General features: G+C 35.9%; 2 protein-coding genes across 4 annotated transcripts in view; one reads left to right on the plus strand and one right to left on the minus strand.

Annotated features, from left to right (window-relative positions):
- LOC104898464 (1,4-alpha-glucan-branching enzyme 2-2, chloroplastic/amyloplastic) overlaps positions 1 to 5,769 on the plus strand; it is a 29,213-nt gene extending 23,444 nt beyond the window's left edge. For both annotated transcript variants that reach the window (XM_010685551.4, XM_010685550.4), the window contains exons 17-22: positions 2,295 to 2,442; positions 2,547 to 2,647; positions 3,466 to 3,543; positions 4,326 to 4,481; positions 4,860 to 4,934; positions 5,130 to 5,769. In XM_010685551.4, coding sequence (XP_010683853.2) covers positions 2,295 to 2,442; positions 2,547 to 2,647; positions 3,466 to 3,543; positions 4,326 to 4,481; positions 4,860 to 4,934; positions 5,130 to 5,309 — 738 coding nt within the window. In that variant the 3' untranslated portion in view covers positions 5,310 to 5,769. The remainder of the gene's footprint in view (positions 1 to 2,294; positions 2,443 to 2,546; positions 2,648 to 3,465; positions 3,544 to 4,325; positions 4,482 to 4,859; positions 4,935 to 5,129) is intronic.
- A 160-nt stretch (positions 5,770 to 5,929) lies between these two features.
- Positions 5,930 to 10,099, minus strand: LOC104898465 (growth-regulating factor 3). 2 transcript variants are annotated; one of them, XM_010685553.4, is made up of 4 exons: positions 9,469 to 10,099; positions 8,823 to 9,026; positions 8,030 to 8,384; positions 5,930 to 6,575 (listed from the first exon to the last, which is right to left on the minus strand). In XM_010685553.4, the coding sequence occupies exons 1-4, from the start codon at positions 9,725 to 9,727 to the stop codon at positions 6,125 to 6,127; spliced, it is 1,269 nt and encodes a 422-aa protein (XP_010683855.2). In that variant the 5' UTR covers positions 9,728 to 10,099; the 3' UTR covers positions 5,930 to 6,124. The 2 variants fall into 2 exon arrangements, with proteins under 2 accessions (XP_010683855.2, XP_010683856.2); XM_010685554.4 differs by having other exon boundaries at positions 5,930 to 6,572; positions 9,469 to 10,097.
- Positions 10,100 to 12,757: the final 2,658 nt, after the last annotated feature.

The raw sequence follows: 12,757 nt of genomic DNA on the forward strand, positions 1-12,757 counted from the left end.
TGTCAATCAGAGGGATGCAGTTGATATATACTCTACTGGAGCGTTTCTAAGTCCTGCTGTTAGGGGCCTTTTCTTGCTAGTCATTCTTAACATGTAGAGCACAATTGAATTCTCAGAGCATTCCTGCATATAATTTTGACCACTACCTGTCCTTTTATCTTCTCTGAATGTGTGGTTGTCACCACTTTGACTCTTGCTCAATACTATCCTCCAAATGTTAGAAAGATTATTCCATGTAGCAATATTGTGGTTCCCTTTATTTAGATATCCTATTAGAGCACTAGTTAACATCTTGCTTGGAAATGGAGAAATTTTTGCTAGGTATTATTATATCTGCTCGAAGTTTTTGTAATAGTAGCAAATAAATATACATCAAACTAATCCTTATGATCATTAACTCAATTAGTAAACAAAATTTCAGTTCGTCTTTATTTCAAGGAACTATTTGGCACATTTTAGATAATGATCATAGTTAAATGACAGATTGTGTTTCATAAGTTTTGTGATTTATCACTTTTCTTTTTGAGATCTACCTCTCCTAAAATTTGGAAATACGATAGAAGAAAAATTGCATGTCTATAAAATGATCTTTTTAAGTGCTTATTGTAATTAAATTTGTTTTTTTTCACCCCTCCTTTATTGTTTTATTGCTCATATAGTCATATTTTAAATGATTAGAGAAATAATTGCTGTAATGGAAGGTTGAGTTTTAATAAGATGGGGACATATAAATATCAAATGGTTGATAGAAGGATAATACTAATCATAAGGAAAATTTAAAGGTAATTTTATAGGGTACGTGAATGAAATATTTCAATTTTTGAGCACTTGGATTATATTAGTCTATACCTAAGGCTACTGCTGGTATATGTTTTTGTAAAAAGATGATACTATTGCAGATTTTCCAAGAATTTTAGATTTGACGTCTATGTCCCGCTTAAATATCACATTATCCCCCTAGATCTAGTAATTTGTGTCCAAGATTAAATGCAGCTTTGACCCCATTCAAGGTCCAATCTCTTCTCATTTCCACAAAAAAATGAGTTTCAACTAGATTTACTTGGCTAGAGCCAAGTCGAGCTACCTAACAAAGCTCAAGCTTAGTCCATTAGTCCATTTTGCTATCACCCATGATCCCCTAATTATGTGTCCCCTTGCTACTAGTGGCGTAAATTGGATGGATTGGATTTTGCCAAGTTCAAAGTCCATTTGAAAATATTATGGACTCGAAAATTTGATACTAGATGTAGTCCAAACTTTTTACAAGACTGGTCCAATCCAATCCCCTTTTAGGCCCAAATTAAACCCCTATTTTATCAAATATTAAGAATTATTGAACCTTTTTTGGGCTGATTTTCTTAAAACATCTCATGGACACTGTAGAAACTAGTTACATGATGTCAAATATTCTAATAACATTCAATTCTATTGTTTCCTTTGGTGTTCTATTAAGTACCCACCCCCCTTCCCCAAAATCCCAAATTCGGTTTTATTATCAGAGTGGATTGACTGAACGCAAAACACTAAACTTTCATAGAACACTGTACCACTACTTGCCGTCATTGGTCTTCTGTTTTCTCTTCGTTCTTCTAGTCAAATTACGCTGTGGTTGCCTGTCTTAATGAAGCTATTTTTTCATGAAGATGTTATATGTTTAGATGGTTTGCAGGTTCTTAGTAACGAAATATGGAGGTACTTATGGGCCTCTGGCAGAATTGGCCACTTTCACAATCAACTGAGATGGAACTGCCATGAAACATTTATTAGTTGATTAATAGCACTTTTTTGGGGTTTTGGGGAGGTGAACAGGGTGGGTTTTTTTTCTTTTCACGCTCATTTTTTTCCTTTTCTTCCCTTTGCAGTTGTGCACTGTCTCTTTATCAATTGATTGATTGATTGTTTTATTTATTGTTGTTTTATGGAACGATGTGATTTATGCTAATTAAAACGTAATCTTAGACTACACTGATACGAAAAGGAAATCCTAGGTGGTAAATATCTGTTGCTAATCAGTAAATACCTTCATTGATGTTAGAAATACTGTGATAAATGATGCTCCGAAAGTTACGCTATCAATGTTGCAGCAGGTTAAGGTCATTTAAAACTTGAGCTGCGAGCCTTTTCTTGCAGCTGTAGAGTCTCATTTTCTTCTCGTGATTTCTTTCTCTCTCTGTCTATATTCTTCCGCTTTCTTTCATTTTCCCTTCCTTTTGTGATTCTTTGTTATTATTTGCTTTAATTAGCTGGCTTAAAAGGTAGTTTCTGATACTCAATTCATCTGCTCATGGCTCCAGGATATGTATGATTTTATGGCTTTGGATAGACCATCAACTCCACGCATAGATCGTGGAATTGCACTGCATAAAATGATCAGACTGATTACAGTCGGATTGGGTGGAGAAGGATATCTAAATTTCATGGGAAATGAGTTTGGGCACCCAGGTATAACTGATTATGTTGCTGACCTCATCAACATGTATTGATTATTTATCTGAATTTGATCGTATATGTTGTTCGGACACTGATATAAGATTGATGCATGTCAGAATGGATAGATTTTCCACGAGGTGATCAGCATCTTCCAAGTGGCAAAATTGTCCCAGGAAACAATAACAGTTATGATAAATGTCGGCGCAGGTTTGACTTGGTATGTTTCTGACGTTATAGAAAACCATTTAATGATTGTCGGTACCATTTTGAGACAATTATGTTCCACGAGGTTATCAGAATTTCAAGCATGTGAGTGACTACCTGTCATGCTTATGCACATTAGCTCTCGTACTTGGATTAGCTAAAATAATGGAACTGTAGCAACAATGTTGAAGTCTTTTTACAAGTAGGTTGAATTCACGTGGTGTTCCTTGATAGATTAGATAGTTGTCTGATTTTTGTGATGTGAGTCCATTGGAGGTGATACAATCCATTTTTAATTTAGATGCAAACATGTGTACTTTTTTCCTCGAGTGAGTAGGAAATATGCTGGATTTGTTGGTCAAAAATAGTTTGAAATCTAAACAGTAGTTAATCCTTTTACGATCCATCCTCATTAGTCTCTGGTCGAAGGGGCACATTTTCCTTTTACTAAAATGGAGAGTGTTGAATGATATACTGAACATCCACAATGAATTCTGAGAACTTCTGTGAAGTTTGCCTGGTGGAAAGTTGGACGGAGCCTCTAAATAAGAGAGGAGAGAAGAGAAAAGGTTTGTGCAAGTTGTTAACCAAGAAATTGGAAACTGTGATTAGGGTTTGACTGCAGTATAGGTAAATGAATGGGAATCGGATGATCTTTGTTTCTAATGTCACAGGGGTGAAAAGCATAAGCATATATAAGTTACGAGGAGATTTTATCACGTCACTGTCAGGTCCTGTTTGTAGGGCACTTATTACTGTATATAATCTCTACAATTCCCAATATTGCAGCTATAATTCATCCATCTTATAGCTTCTGTTTTCTGTCTTCAGGGAGATGCAGAATATCTTAGATATCATGGAATGCAAGAATTCGATCGCGCAATGCAGCATCTGGAAGAGAAATATGGTGTATGTTTTGCAATATACTTCCTCCGTTTCTAAATAAGTGCAACATTTGCATAGTGTTTACTATTCACAGTTTAAACTTTAATTAGCTTTGGTGTTTTACATTTTAGGAAAAACATAGTCGTGTGAGATCTTGTTAGATTCGTCTGAATGTGAATTTTTTTAATATCAACTTTTTATAATTTTTACTTATTGATAATTGAAGATATTAATGGTTAAAATAATGCATTGGCAAACGTGAAAACAAGAAGTGTTGCACTTATTTAGAAACGGATGAAGTATCTTTCTGAAGATGTAGTTTTTCTTCAGCTTTATCTTCGATCTATTCTATATATATAGGGTTTGGTACCAGTAGGCTCACTACTCGTATAAGAATGCGAGAACATTAAGAATCTTTTTTAACTAATAAGTATTTCATTTCGACTAAAATGTAATCAAATTTTTTCCTTGCAGCGTCAATCTTTCAAAAGGATTACCATGAAGTAACTGAAAAAAAGGATCACATAGAAATAATTTACTACTACACTATTCTCATGTTGTATTAGGCAAATTTTGATAAGTTAGGTTCTGTGGATTATAGCTCATGAGCTAGAAGTTGTTGTGTTGGAGTTTCTTTGAAGAGGCTTGTTGTATAATAACTGTGATATGGTCATATTGGTGCCTATGTCCTGCTGATGGAACATATTAGTTTCTTGTTCTATCTAATTTTGATGCATATCTAGAATAAGAAAACTACCTGACTTTATGAAGTTAACATCAGAACATTCTCTTTGTATCATTTGCAGTTTATGACTTCAGAGCACCAGTATATTTCACGTAAAAGTGAAGATGATAAGATCATAGTCTTTGAAAGAGGGAACCTGGTGTTTGTTTTCAATTTCCATTGGTCCAATAGCTACTTCGATTACCAGGTTGGTTGCTTGAAGCCAGGAAAGTACAAGGTATGCCTCTGAATTTTATCTCATTGAAGGGCTCTCCCACTCCACACCCCACCCTCCTCCCCCCCCCCCCCTCACCCCTCCTTCCCTCTTTTTCCTCCACTGTTTGCTTTTTGGGATAAGTGAACCTGATTTTGACCTAAAAGAAACGGAGCTTATTAGTATGTTCAAGAATATGGGAAACATCTCACTATTTCTCAACTCCCCCCACCCCCCAAATGTACAAGGATACCCTTGTAAATATTCCTCCTAGAAAATGATGAAAGAGAAAAAATGGTACCACGGAGAAAAAGATAATAATTTAAGTTGATCAAACCCTAACCAAGATGATTATGTTGTATTGGCATTCTACTGGATGGTTAACCTTTTGTTCTCTTGCAGATTGTTTTGGATTCAGATGATGCATTGTTTGGTGGATTCAATAGACTTGACCACACTGCAGAACACTTCACCTTTGTAAGAAATTTCTTCTTTTCTTTTTTGTTTTCTGAAAGCATATCTGTGCTGCCATAATTATGGAGCATTATATGATAACTAAGGCTTGCGTTCTCCGGTAATATCCACCACTATGGTTTAGCATATCAATGCATAACTGCGTACACGGAACTTATTACTCATGCCATCTTGTCACACGTTAAAAATTGTTTGCAGGAGGGTACATATGACAATCGGCCTCGTTCTTTCTTGGTTTATGCTCCTAGTAGGGCAGCAGTGGTGTACGCTCTAGCAGAAGATGAAGCAGAACCAACCATGAATGCTGTAGTAGAAAATGAAGCAGAACCAGCTGTGCATGCTCTACTAGAAGATGAAGTCGAACCAGCCGAAGATTAATTCTCTATTTCTTGATTACTTCTCTCAGTACGATGTGTTGGGTCTGGCGAAGAAGGGTCTTGTTCTGTTGGGGGCATTTTCGTGGCACCGCTTGTGATTTTAAAGTTATGTTTAGCTACCACCACTGGTGCTGCAAGTCCACTAACAAACTGGTCCGTAATTATGGAATGAAGGAAAGCATAAGCAAAATTACAAATTAGCTGGATGGACAAGAGCTTAGTAAGCTAATTCTGCCCTAATAACTTATAAGCCTCTGTAAATGTCTATAGTATCTTTATGTAAATTGTGTCGAGTATAATTTAATAAAAATAGGTCTTGGAAATAACCGAATATGATAAATCCTAGATATAAGAAATCCTATGCAAGGTGTTTTTTACAGTTCGAAAATTGTTCATCTTAACATACAACTATTGTGGTCGCAGTAAACAAGGCGTTTTTCTATGCCAGGTTTTTCGTTACAGTTTAAGGCTCTGTTCATGGTATCATATATTCTGGTCGCAGTAAACCTCTCACCCTTATAAAAGCTGAAGTTTAGTCAACGAGCTTCATGAAATTATATATGTGCTCTATTTTTTCATAGTACATGGCAATGAAATGTAACGAAAATGTACAAGCACATAAAAGGTACAAATATCAGCTTTGTTAATTCATTGAAATGGTAAGCAAAACACTTCTGTTTGTGGGGTGGGGGTAAGATCAGTGTTATACAGTTAGAAACAAACAAGAAATAGGGAAAAGGAAAGAACAACTGATATGCTCAAAATTTAAACTCTTCACTTTTATTTTCGAGGAAAAAAAAACATCTAAAGTCAATTTTAGGCACTGACAAAGCTAGTGTCAGGAGCAGAGCAACGAGGTAGCTGATGTAAAACACTAGTGGGAGATGAGTTGCTTGATGATCTCAATGCTTCAGCTAATGGGCCTCCCATTGAAGCTACTGGATTTGCTCCCCACCCACCTGCACTCCAACTCAACTGTTGCGCCCTTTCTCTCTCTTCATTTCCGTTCCTGTTCCCATCCCTAAGACCCAATTCGTCGCCATTTCCGGTTGACAACCTCAAGAAATCCGACGATGGGTTTCCAGAGGTTGAAATCGAGAGGCTTGTCGACGATGAAATATCGTTGCCTTGGGAGTTTTCAGATCTTGGCCAATCATCAAATAAGTGCATCAACACCCTGCTCCCGTTGTTATTAGATTTCCCACCATTTCCAGAAACTGATGATTCAAGTTGAGGTCCAAACAAAGTTTTCTTGTCAGATGTCCTACTGAAAACAAAAGCACGTGACATTATAGACATATGTTAAAGCAAGGAACAAAACAAAAATCTTAAGAGGAATCTAATAGTACAAGTAAAGCATACAATATGTCAGTTGCTTCCTGTAAGAGATGGTTTAGGTCAGGTTTCTTCAGAATCAAAATTTCTTGTCGAGTAGATTTTAGCATAGATTTCTACAGCCTTGCCAGTTGCCACAACCCCTTTTCCCCCACACCATCCCCTCTCTCTTTCCTTGCGTGGGTCATGAAAAGTGAGATACAGAATCAAACTTCCTTTTGTTAGATCATAGATCTCGCAAAGTTTTGCCTAAACAAAGCCTTCCTCCCTCACCATACTTTTTTTTTTGAACAAGTGGTGTTTTTATCTTTTAGTTTTTGCAATATACATCAACATTAGTTCCTTTTTTGTTGTTCTTGGTCACTTTTTTCCGTAATCTGCAACACATATTTTTGACCATCAATTCTTTTAATCAAGTATTAGTAAAAATGGTGAATAATTCTGCTAATAATCCACGTGATAATGATTTTGTCTTATACATTGGTGAAAGTTTAAGGTTTAATGCGTTAGTTAGCTCTCTAACCGAGACATTCTAGACAAGAACATCAAAAAGGCTTGGTTCCAAATAATTGAAATTAAAAGAAAAGAGAATGAGAAGCCAATGTCCATGAATCGAAAATCCATTATTATTTTTCGGTCAGAGAATAAATTTAGAACCCATTACATAAACAAATATGGAGTATTTTTTTTTTTTTTTGATCCATACAAAGAAGGGAAGGAGGGATTCGAATTCGAACATGTGACTTATTGTTCACAGTACCTCAACTTAACCACTAGGTCAAGACATCAATATGGAGTATGTGACTGTGAGTATATCAATCATCATACCCAAGTTACCTCAACCAAGCAACTAATGGCCCTGTTAATGGTATCACATCAACTTCATTCTATGAGAGAAACTATAGACCAAACACAATCAATAAATATAATGGCCCTGTGCCCCTGTCACTGACACCTAAAATTTCTACCATCATGTCACACAACAAGCCATATTAAATATCAGGAGATGAAATAAATTAATGTTGGCACATAGAAATCATCGAGAGCTACAGCACAAGAAAATGATTTATGCACGCTACTGCTAGAACTGCTATGCACGGGATAAGCAGTATGAGAAATAAGGCAAAATTCAGTTCTAGTTAATCATCAAAACTAGTAAAAACCATCCTAAAAGTTTTTTTGTATCCATATGAGCCACGAAGGCAGTACATAGTACAAGGGGAAGGAGATCCGAACCTATGACCTATCGTTCACAGCACTTAAATCTTAACCACTAGACCAAGACATCCTTGGTTAAAACCATCCTAAATGGTTAAAACAAAAGAAATGAACATAACAAGTGGACTAAGAAAAACAAGAAATCAAATGGATAAGGAAATTGCATACCCTTGATTTAGCTGAAAGGCATCAAGAGAAGAAGCTCCTGATCTAGATAAAGAAAATTGGGTTTCTGCAGCAACAGATCCAGCAGCAAAAGTGGGAGATGGCTTAGTATTATATGACCCAACAAGAGTATCACCAGCAGATGCAGAAGAAGAAGCAGCAGCAGCAGCAGCAGCAGCAGCAGCAGGAAATTCCACAGGCTTTCTTGAACGGTTGCGGCCACGGTGCATGTGGCGCTCGCAATACTTATGACCAGCCACCACATCCCTTGAACACCTCCATTTTTTACCATCTGTTCTCCTACACCTCCCTGGTTCTGGATCCATTGCTCCTTTTCCCCAATACCCTGCTTGCAACACTAAGTTTTGGAATACAAAAACAACAATCAAATACTAAAATGAAACGGAAATGAGCTGTGTATAAGAAGCTAAACCCTAGTAAAATACTACAATATTCAAGAAGCAAGCATTAATACTAGCTAAAACCAAGTAAAATACTACAATGAGCCGTGTTATTATATCATAAATTTCTAAACAAATACTACATCATTCTCAGAAATATACTAACATCTATTGTTAGTATTTAGGGCTGCATATATCAAAACCGAGAAAAACCAAAAAAAAAGAAAAAATAACCAAAATATCATCATGAATTTAAAGCTACCCATTAGAATACAACTATACAAGGATGCATTTAACCAAAGCCATGGATTTCCTTATAAACAAAAAGCCTTTGAATTTGGAACAATATCAATAATTTTTGGCTACCTATTCAAGAAATAAGTTAAATAACTCACAAGCAGCAGCAGCAGCAGGCTGGAAATGAGGAGAGTAATGATGGAGATAATAAGGAGCAGTTGAAGAAGTAAGAAGGCTCTTCTTCACCAGCTGAAGTAGCTCAGGAGGGACAGAAGCACCAGCTGCCATGTGCCTGTATATCAGTGCTTGCAACTCTAACTCTTGCCATTGTGCCAAACTGAATGTATATCTTCCTCCCACCCCTTTTTTTTTACCATAAATTAAAAGAAAATAACAAAATATGAGTAATACCCAGAAATCAGATACTGACAATGAGAGCATCAATCACAAAAAATCAACAAAAATGACACAAATTTGGTATGATACATAAAAGATACTTCTATGATAGAAGGGGGAAAAAAAGAGGTGAAAACAGAGTAGTTAAAGATGTACTAGAAAATGTTGATGCATATCTTGAAATAAATGAAAAATTTGCTTGAAACATGAAAGTTTTGAGCTTTAAGACAAATACTGAGAGTAAAAAAAAACAGAGGAAAAACAGAGTAAGAGATGAGACAGAGGAATGAATGATAATTAGTGCAAGATTTTGCTGTTCATTCTGACAATAATTAAATCTTGTGACAATAATATATACATCAATCAAAGAAAAATATGCAACAAAGATGAGAGAGAAGAAAAGATTACTAGTTTGAAATCTGGTAGTAGAAGTGGGAATTGCAGTAGGAGTTGAAGAGTGATCTGAGTAAGCAGACATTTTGTTGGGTTGTGAATCAGTAGACACAAACAAAGGTAAAGCAGCAACTTCTTGTTGTTGGTGTTGTTGTTGTTGTTGTTGGGGTGATTCAAAAAACAGTTGTTGTCTTGGGATTTTTGCAGAAGTTTGTTGTTGTTCTTCCTCTGACTCATGCTGCTGATCTCTCCATTGCTTCAGATTGAAGTCCATGGAGAGAGAAAATAAGAAAAATAAGAAGAGAAGAAGATTTTTGAGATATAATCAGATGCTTTTTATGCTAATTGGTGGGTACTTGGTAGGGTGTTAATGAAGGCTTTGTTTGGATTTCTGAAGTGAGTTTTTTTTTTCTTTGACAAGTTTTTTTTCCTCTTTCTGGCAGATGGGTTTTATAACTTTTGCAGGTAAAATACACAACAACAGTAGACAGAAAGAGGGAGAGATGGGGTAGGAATTTAAGAGAGAGAAGGCCTGCAAGGTTCCAGTGGGAGAGTCCTTGAGCACTTGAGAAGTAGATAGTCAGATAAGACAGTTGAGAGAGATAGAATGAGTTAAAGTATTACTAGTAATATACTCCATCCGTCTTTTTTTATTTGCTACAAGCACTTTTTTACAAAGACCAAAGAGAGAATGGGGATCATTGACATAAATGGAATTAACAAAAAAACAAATAGGTAAATTGTGGGACCTATGTATTATATATGGAAACATTTACAAAATCAAGAAGGGAGTGATGGCAAATTTGTAAATAAAGTGTGGGACCTATGTACTATATATGGAAATATTTGCAAATGTAGCAAATAAATTGAAATACCCCTTACTGACAAAATGTAGCAAATAAAAAAAAAACGGAGGGAGTAATGTTTTTTTTTTCTTTTTGGGTAAAAGAAATATTATTATGGGAAGAGGGTTGATTCAGAGAAGATAACTCCTGCAGGCTGCTCCCTCTATATCCTTTTTCTTGCTTTGGAACATGTGACAAAGTAAGGCATAAAATCAGGAGTAGGGAAAGACTACTACAATACTACTACTATTAATATAGGAGTAGCAAGAGAGGAAGACCTATGCTTAGTTTGACAGTTGAACCTCAACTCTAAAAAATGGCCTTTTTGAGAGTGCAGGGTTTTTTTTTCCATTGAACTGTTAACTCAAAGCTACTATTTTAGGAGTAATGCATTAAAGGTATCTATATCAACCAACAATGTATGTATGGTCATCATTATTGTTTGTCTTGTCTAATTGTCTTGTAATCTATCCTGGTTTCTCATTTCCTCCCCAAATTAACACTTCTACCATCTCAATTTCTCAATACATATAACATTTTCTTATTTGGGTTGTTTTACAATACACGTAATATTTTCCTATTTGATACTCCCTCCGTCCCAATTTAGTTGCTACGTTTTGACCGTAGGCACTATTCACGTCATAACTTTGACTATTTTTTACTCCATATACATAAGAAAAAATATAGTCATGTTGGATCTTGTTTGATTCGTCCCAATTTATATTTTTCCAATATATAATTTTTACATATATATAACTCAAGATATTGGTGTTTGAAGTTGCATCTCGTAAACTGTGAAAAAGCAAATGTAGCAATTAAGGCTATGTTCAGTTCACCTTATTTTTGCTTATTTCAGATCTAATCAGATCAGATCAGATCTGATCAGACCAGATCAGATCTGTCAGTTTTTAAACTCATTTTTACTATTAAATATCTTTCATTACATATTAGTAAAAATTATAATAATTGAATATTAATAAAGTATTCATTGAGACGAATCAAACAAGACCCCACATGACTATATTTTTTCTTATATATTGAGAGAAATCTAAAAGATAAGATCTTGTAATCAGATCAGTTCAGAAAAAATAAGTTCAGATCAGATCAGAAAAAATAAGTTCAGATCAGATCAGATCAGATAAGTTCAGATCAGAAAATTTCAGGTGAACTAAACATAGCCTAAATTGGGACGGATAGAGTATGTTTTTAGCATTAAAATGACTTGTGTACCCTTATTTATGGTATCCAACAAAAATTAATTACATGTGTAACAAAAAAGAACTTTATTTTGTGCCAAAAAAATATTACAGGTATAAAAAACGAAGATAGAATTAGATAAGAGTTGTTACATGAAGAAAAACAAAGAAGGAGTGCTAGTTTTTTTTTTTTTTTTTTTGATGGACATTAATTTAGTCTCTATGAGGACATTATTAGATCTCAAACAAAAAAAAAAAGTTTTATGTTGTACCTAAAACTCTAAGATGTTATTCATATTAGGCAATGTTTTCTTCATCTAATATCAGGTAATTTGGTATGAATTTATTGGTATTTTGGTATGCACTAAATCTTTCTAGTCTATTATGTCTGGACAATTATTTTGACTGAACTTTGATCGTATTTTGATGTCTAATTTTGTAAGAGAAAACAAGATAGGAAAATAAACTACCTTAAAAATTTTACGGTCCTTTCACCATATACCCTTGCAAGTTTTCAAATTAACCATATACCCTCCACTTTTCAAAAAATATATCAACTTGCCCTTAATAACTAATAGCATCAATGTCCGTTAGTCATTAATCCCCTAATCCTCTAACCCTAATTAGCTAGTCTAAATCTAAGTCAAATCCTAACCCTAACCCTAATTAGCTAGTCTAAATCTAAGTCAAACCCTAACCTTAACCCGAAAATCTAATTCCTTAACCACTGATCCCCCACCCCTTACCCTTTCCCCCACTGCCCCACCAACCCAGCAGCCCCCTCCCCACCACCCCGACCCCAGCACCCTTGCGGCAAACGCAACCCCCAACCCTTGCTCTCGTTGCACCTTCGCACATCAGTTGTGGCACCAACACCCTTGTTGTCGGCAGCCTCCACCGAAACCCGTCCACAACTGCGTCGTGCGTAGCTTTCCCCCTGCTGCTCCGCCTTTTTCCCTCACGCACTCCTTTGCTCCAGTCGTTTAGAGGGCTTCTGGTTGCGGGATAAGTGGATGGATACGGGACTGCTTCATACTGCGGTGGAAGGGGCGTCAGCGAGGGAGGGAACGGAAGGGGGTCGGGCGGGGAAGGGTTGGGGTGGGGCAGGGGTGGTTAGGGTTAGGGTATTCGATTAGGGTTAGGGTTTGATTTAGGTTAATTAATTAGTGTTATGAGAGGATTAGGGCCTAATAACTAACGAAAGTCTACCACTGTTAGTCAAAAGGTAGTCTGGTGTATTTTTCGAAAAGTGAGGGATATATG

This window comes from Beta vulgaris, chromosome 7 (assembly GCF_026745355.1).
Source record: "Beta vulgaris subsp. vulgaris cultivar EL10 chromosome 7, EL10.2, whole genome shotgun sequence".
In the NCBI taxonomy this organism is placed as follows: domain Eukaryota; kingdom Viridiplantae; phylum Streptophyta; class Magnoliopsida; order Caryophyllales; family Amaranthaceae; genus Beta; species Beta vulgaris.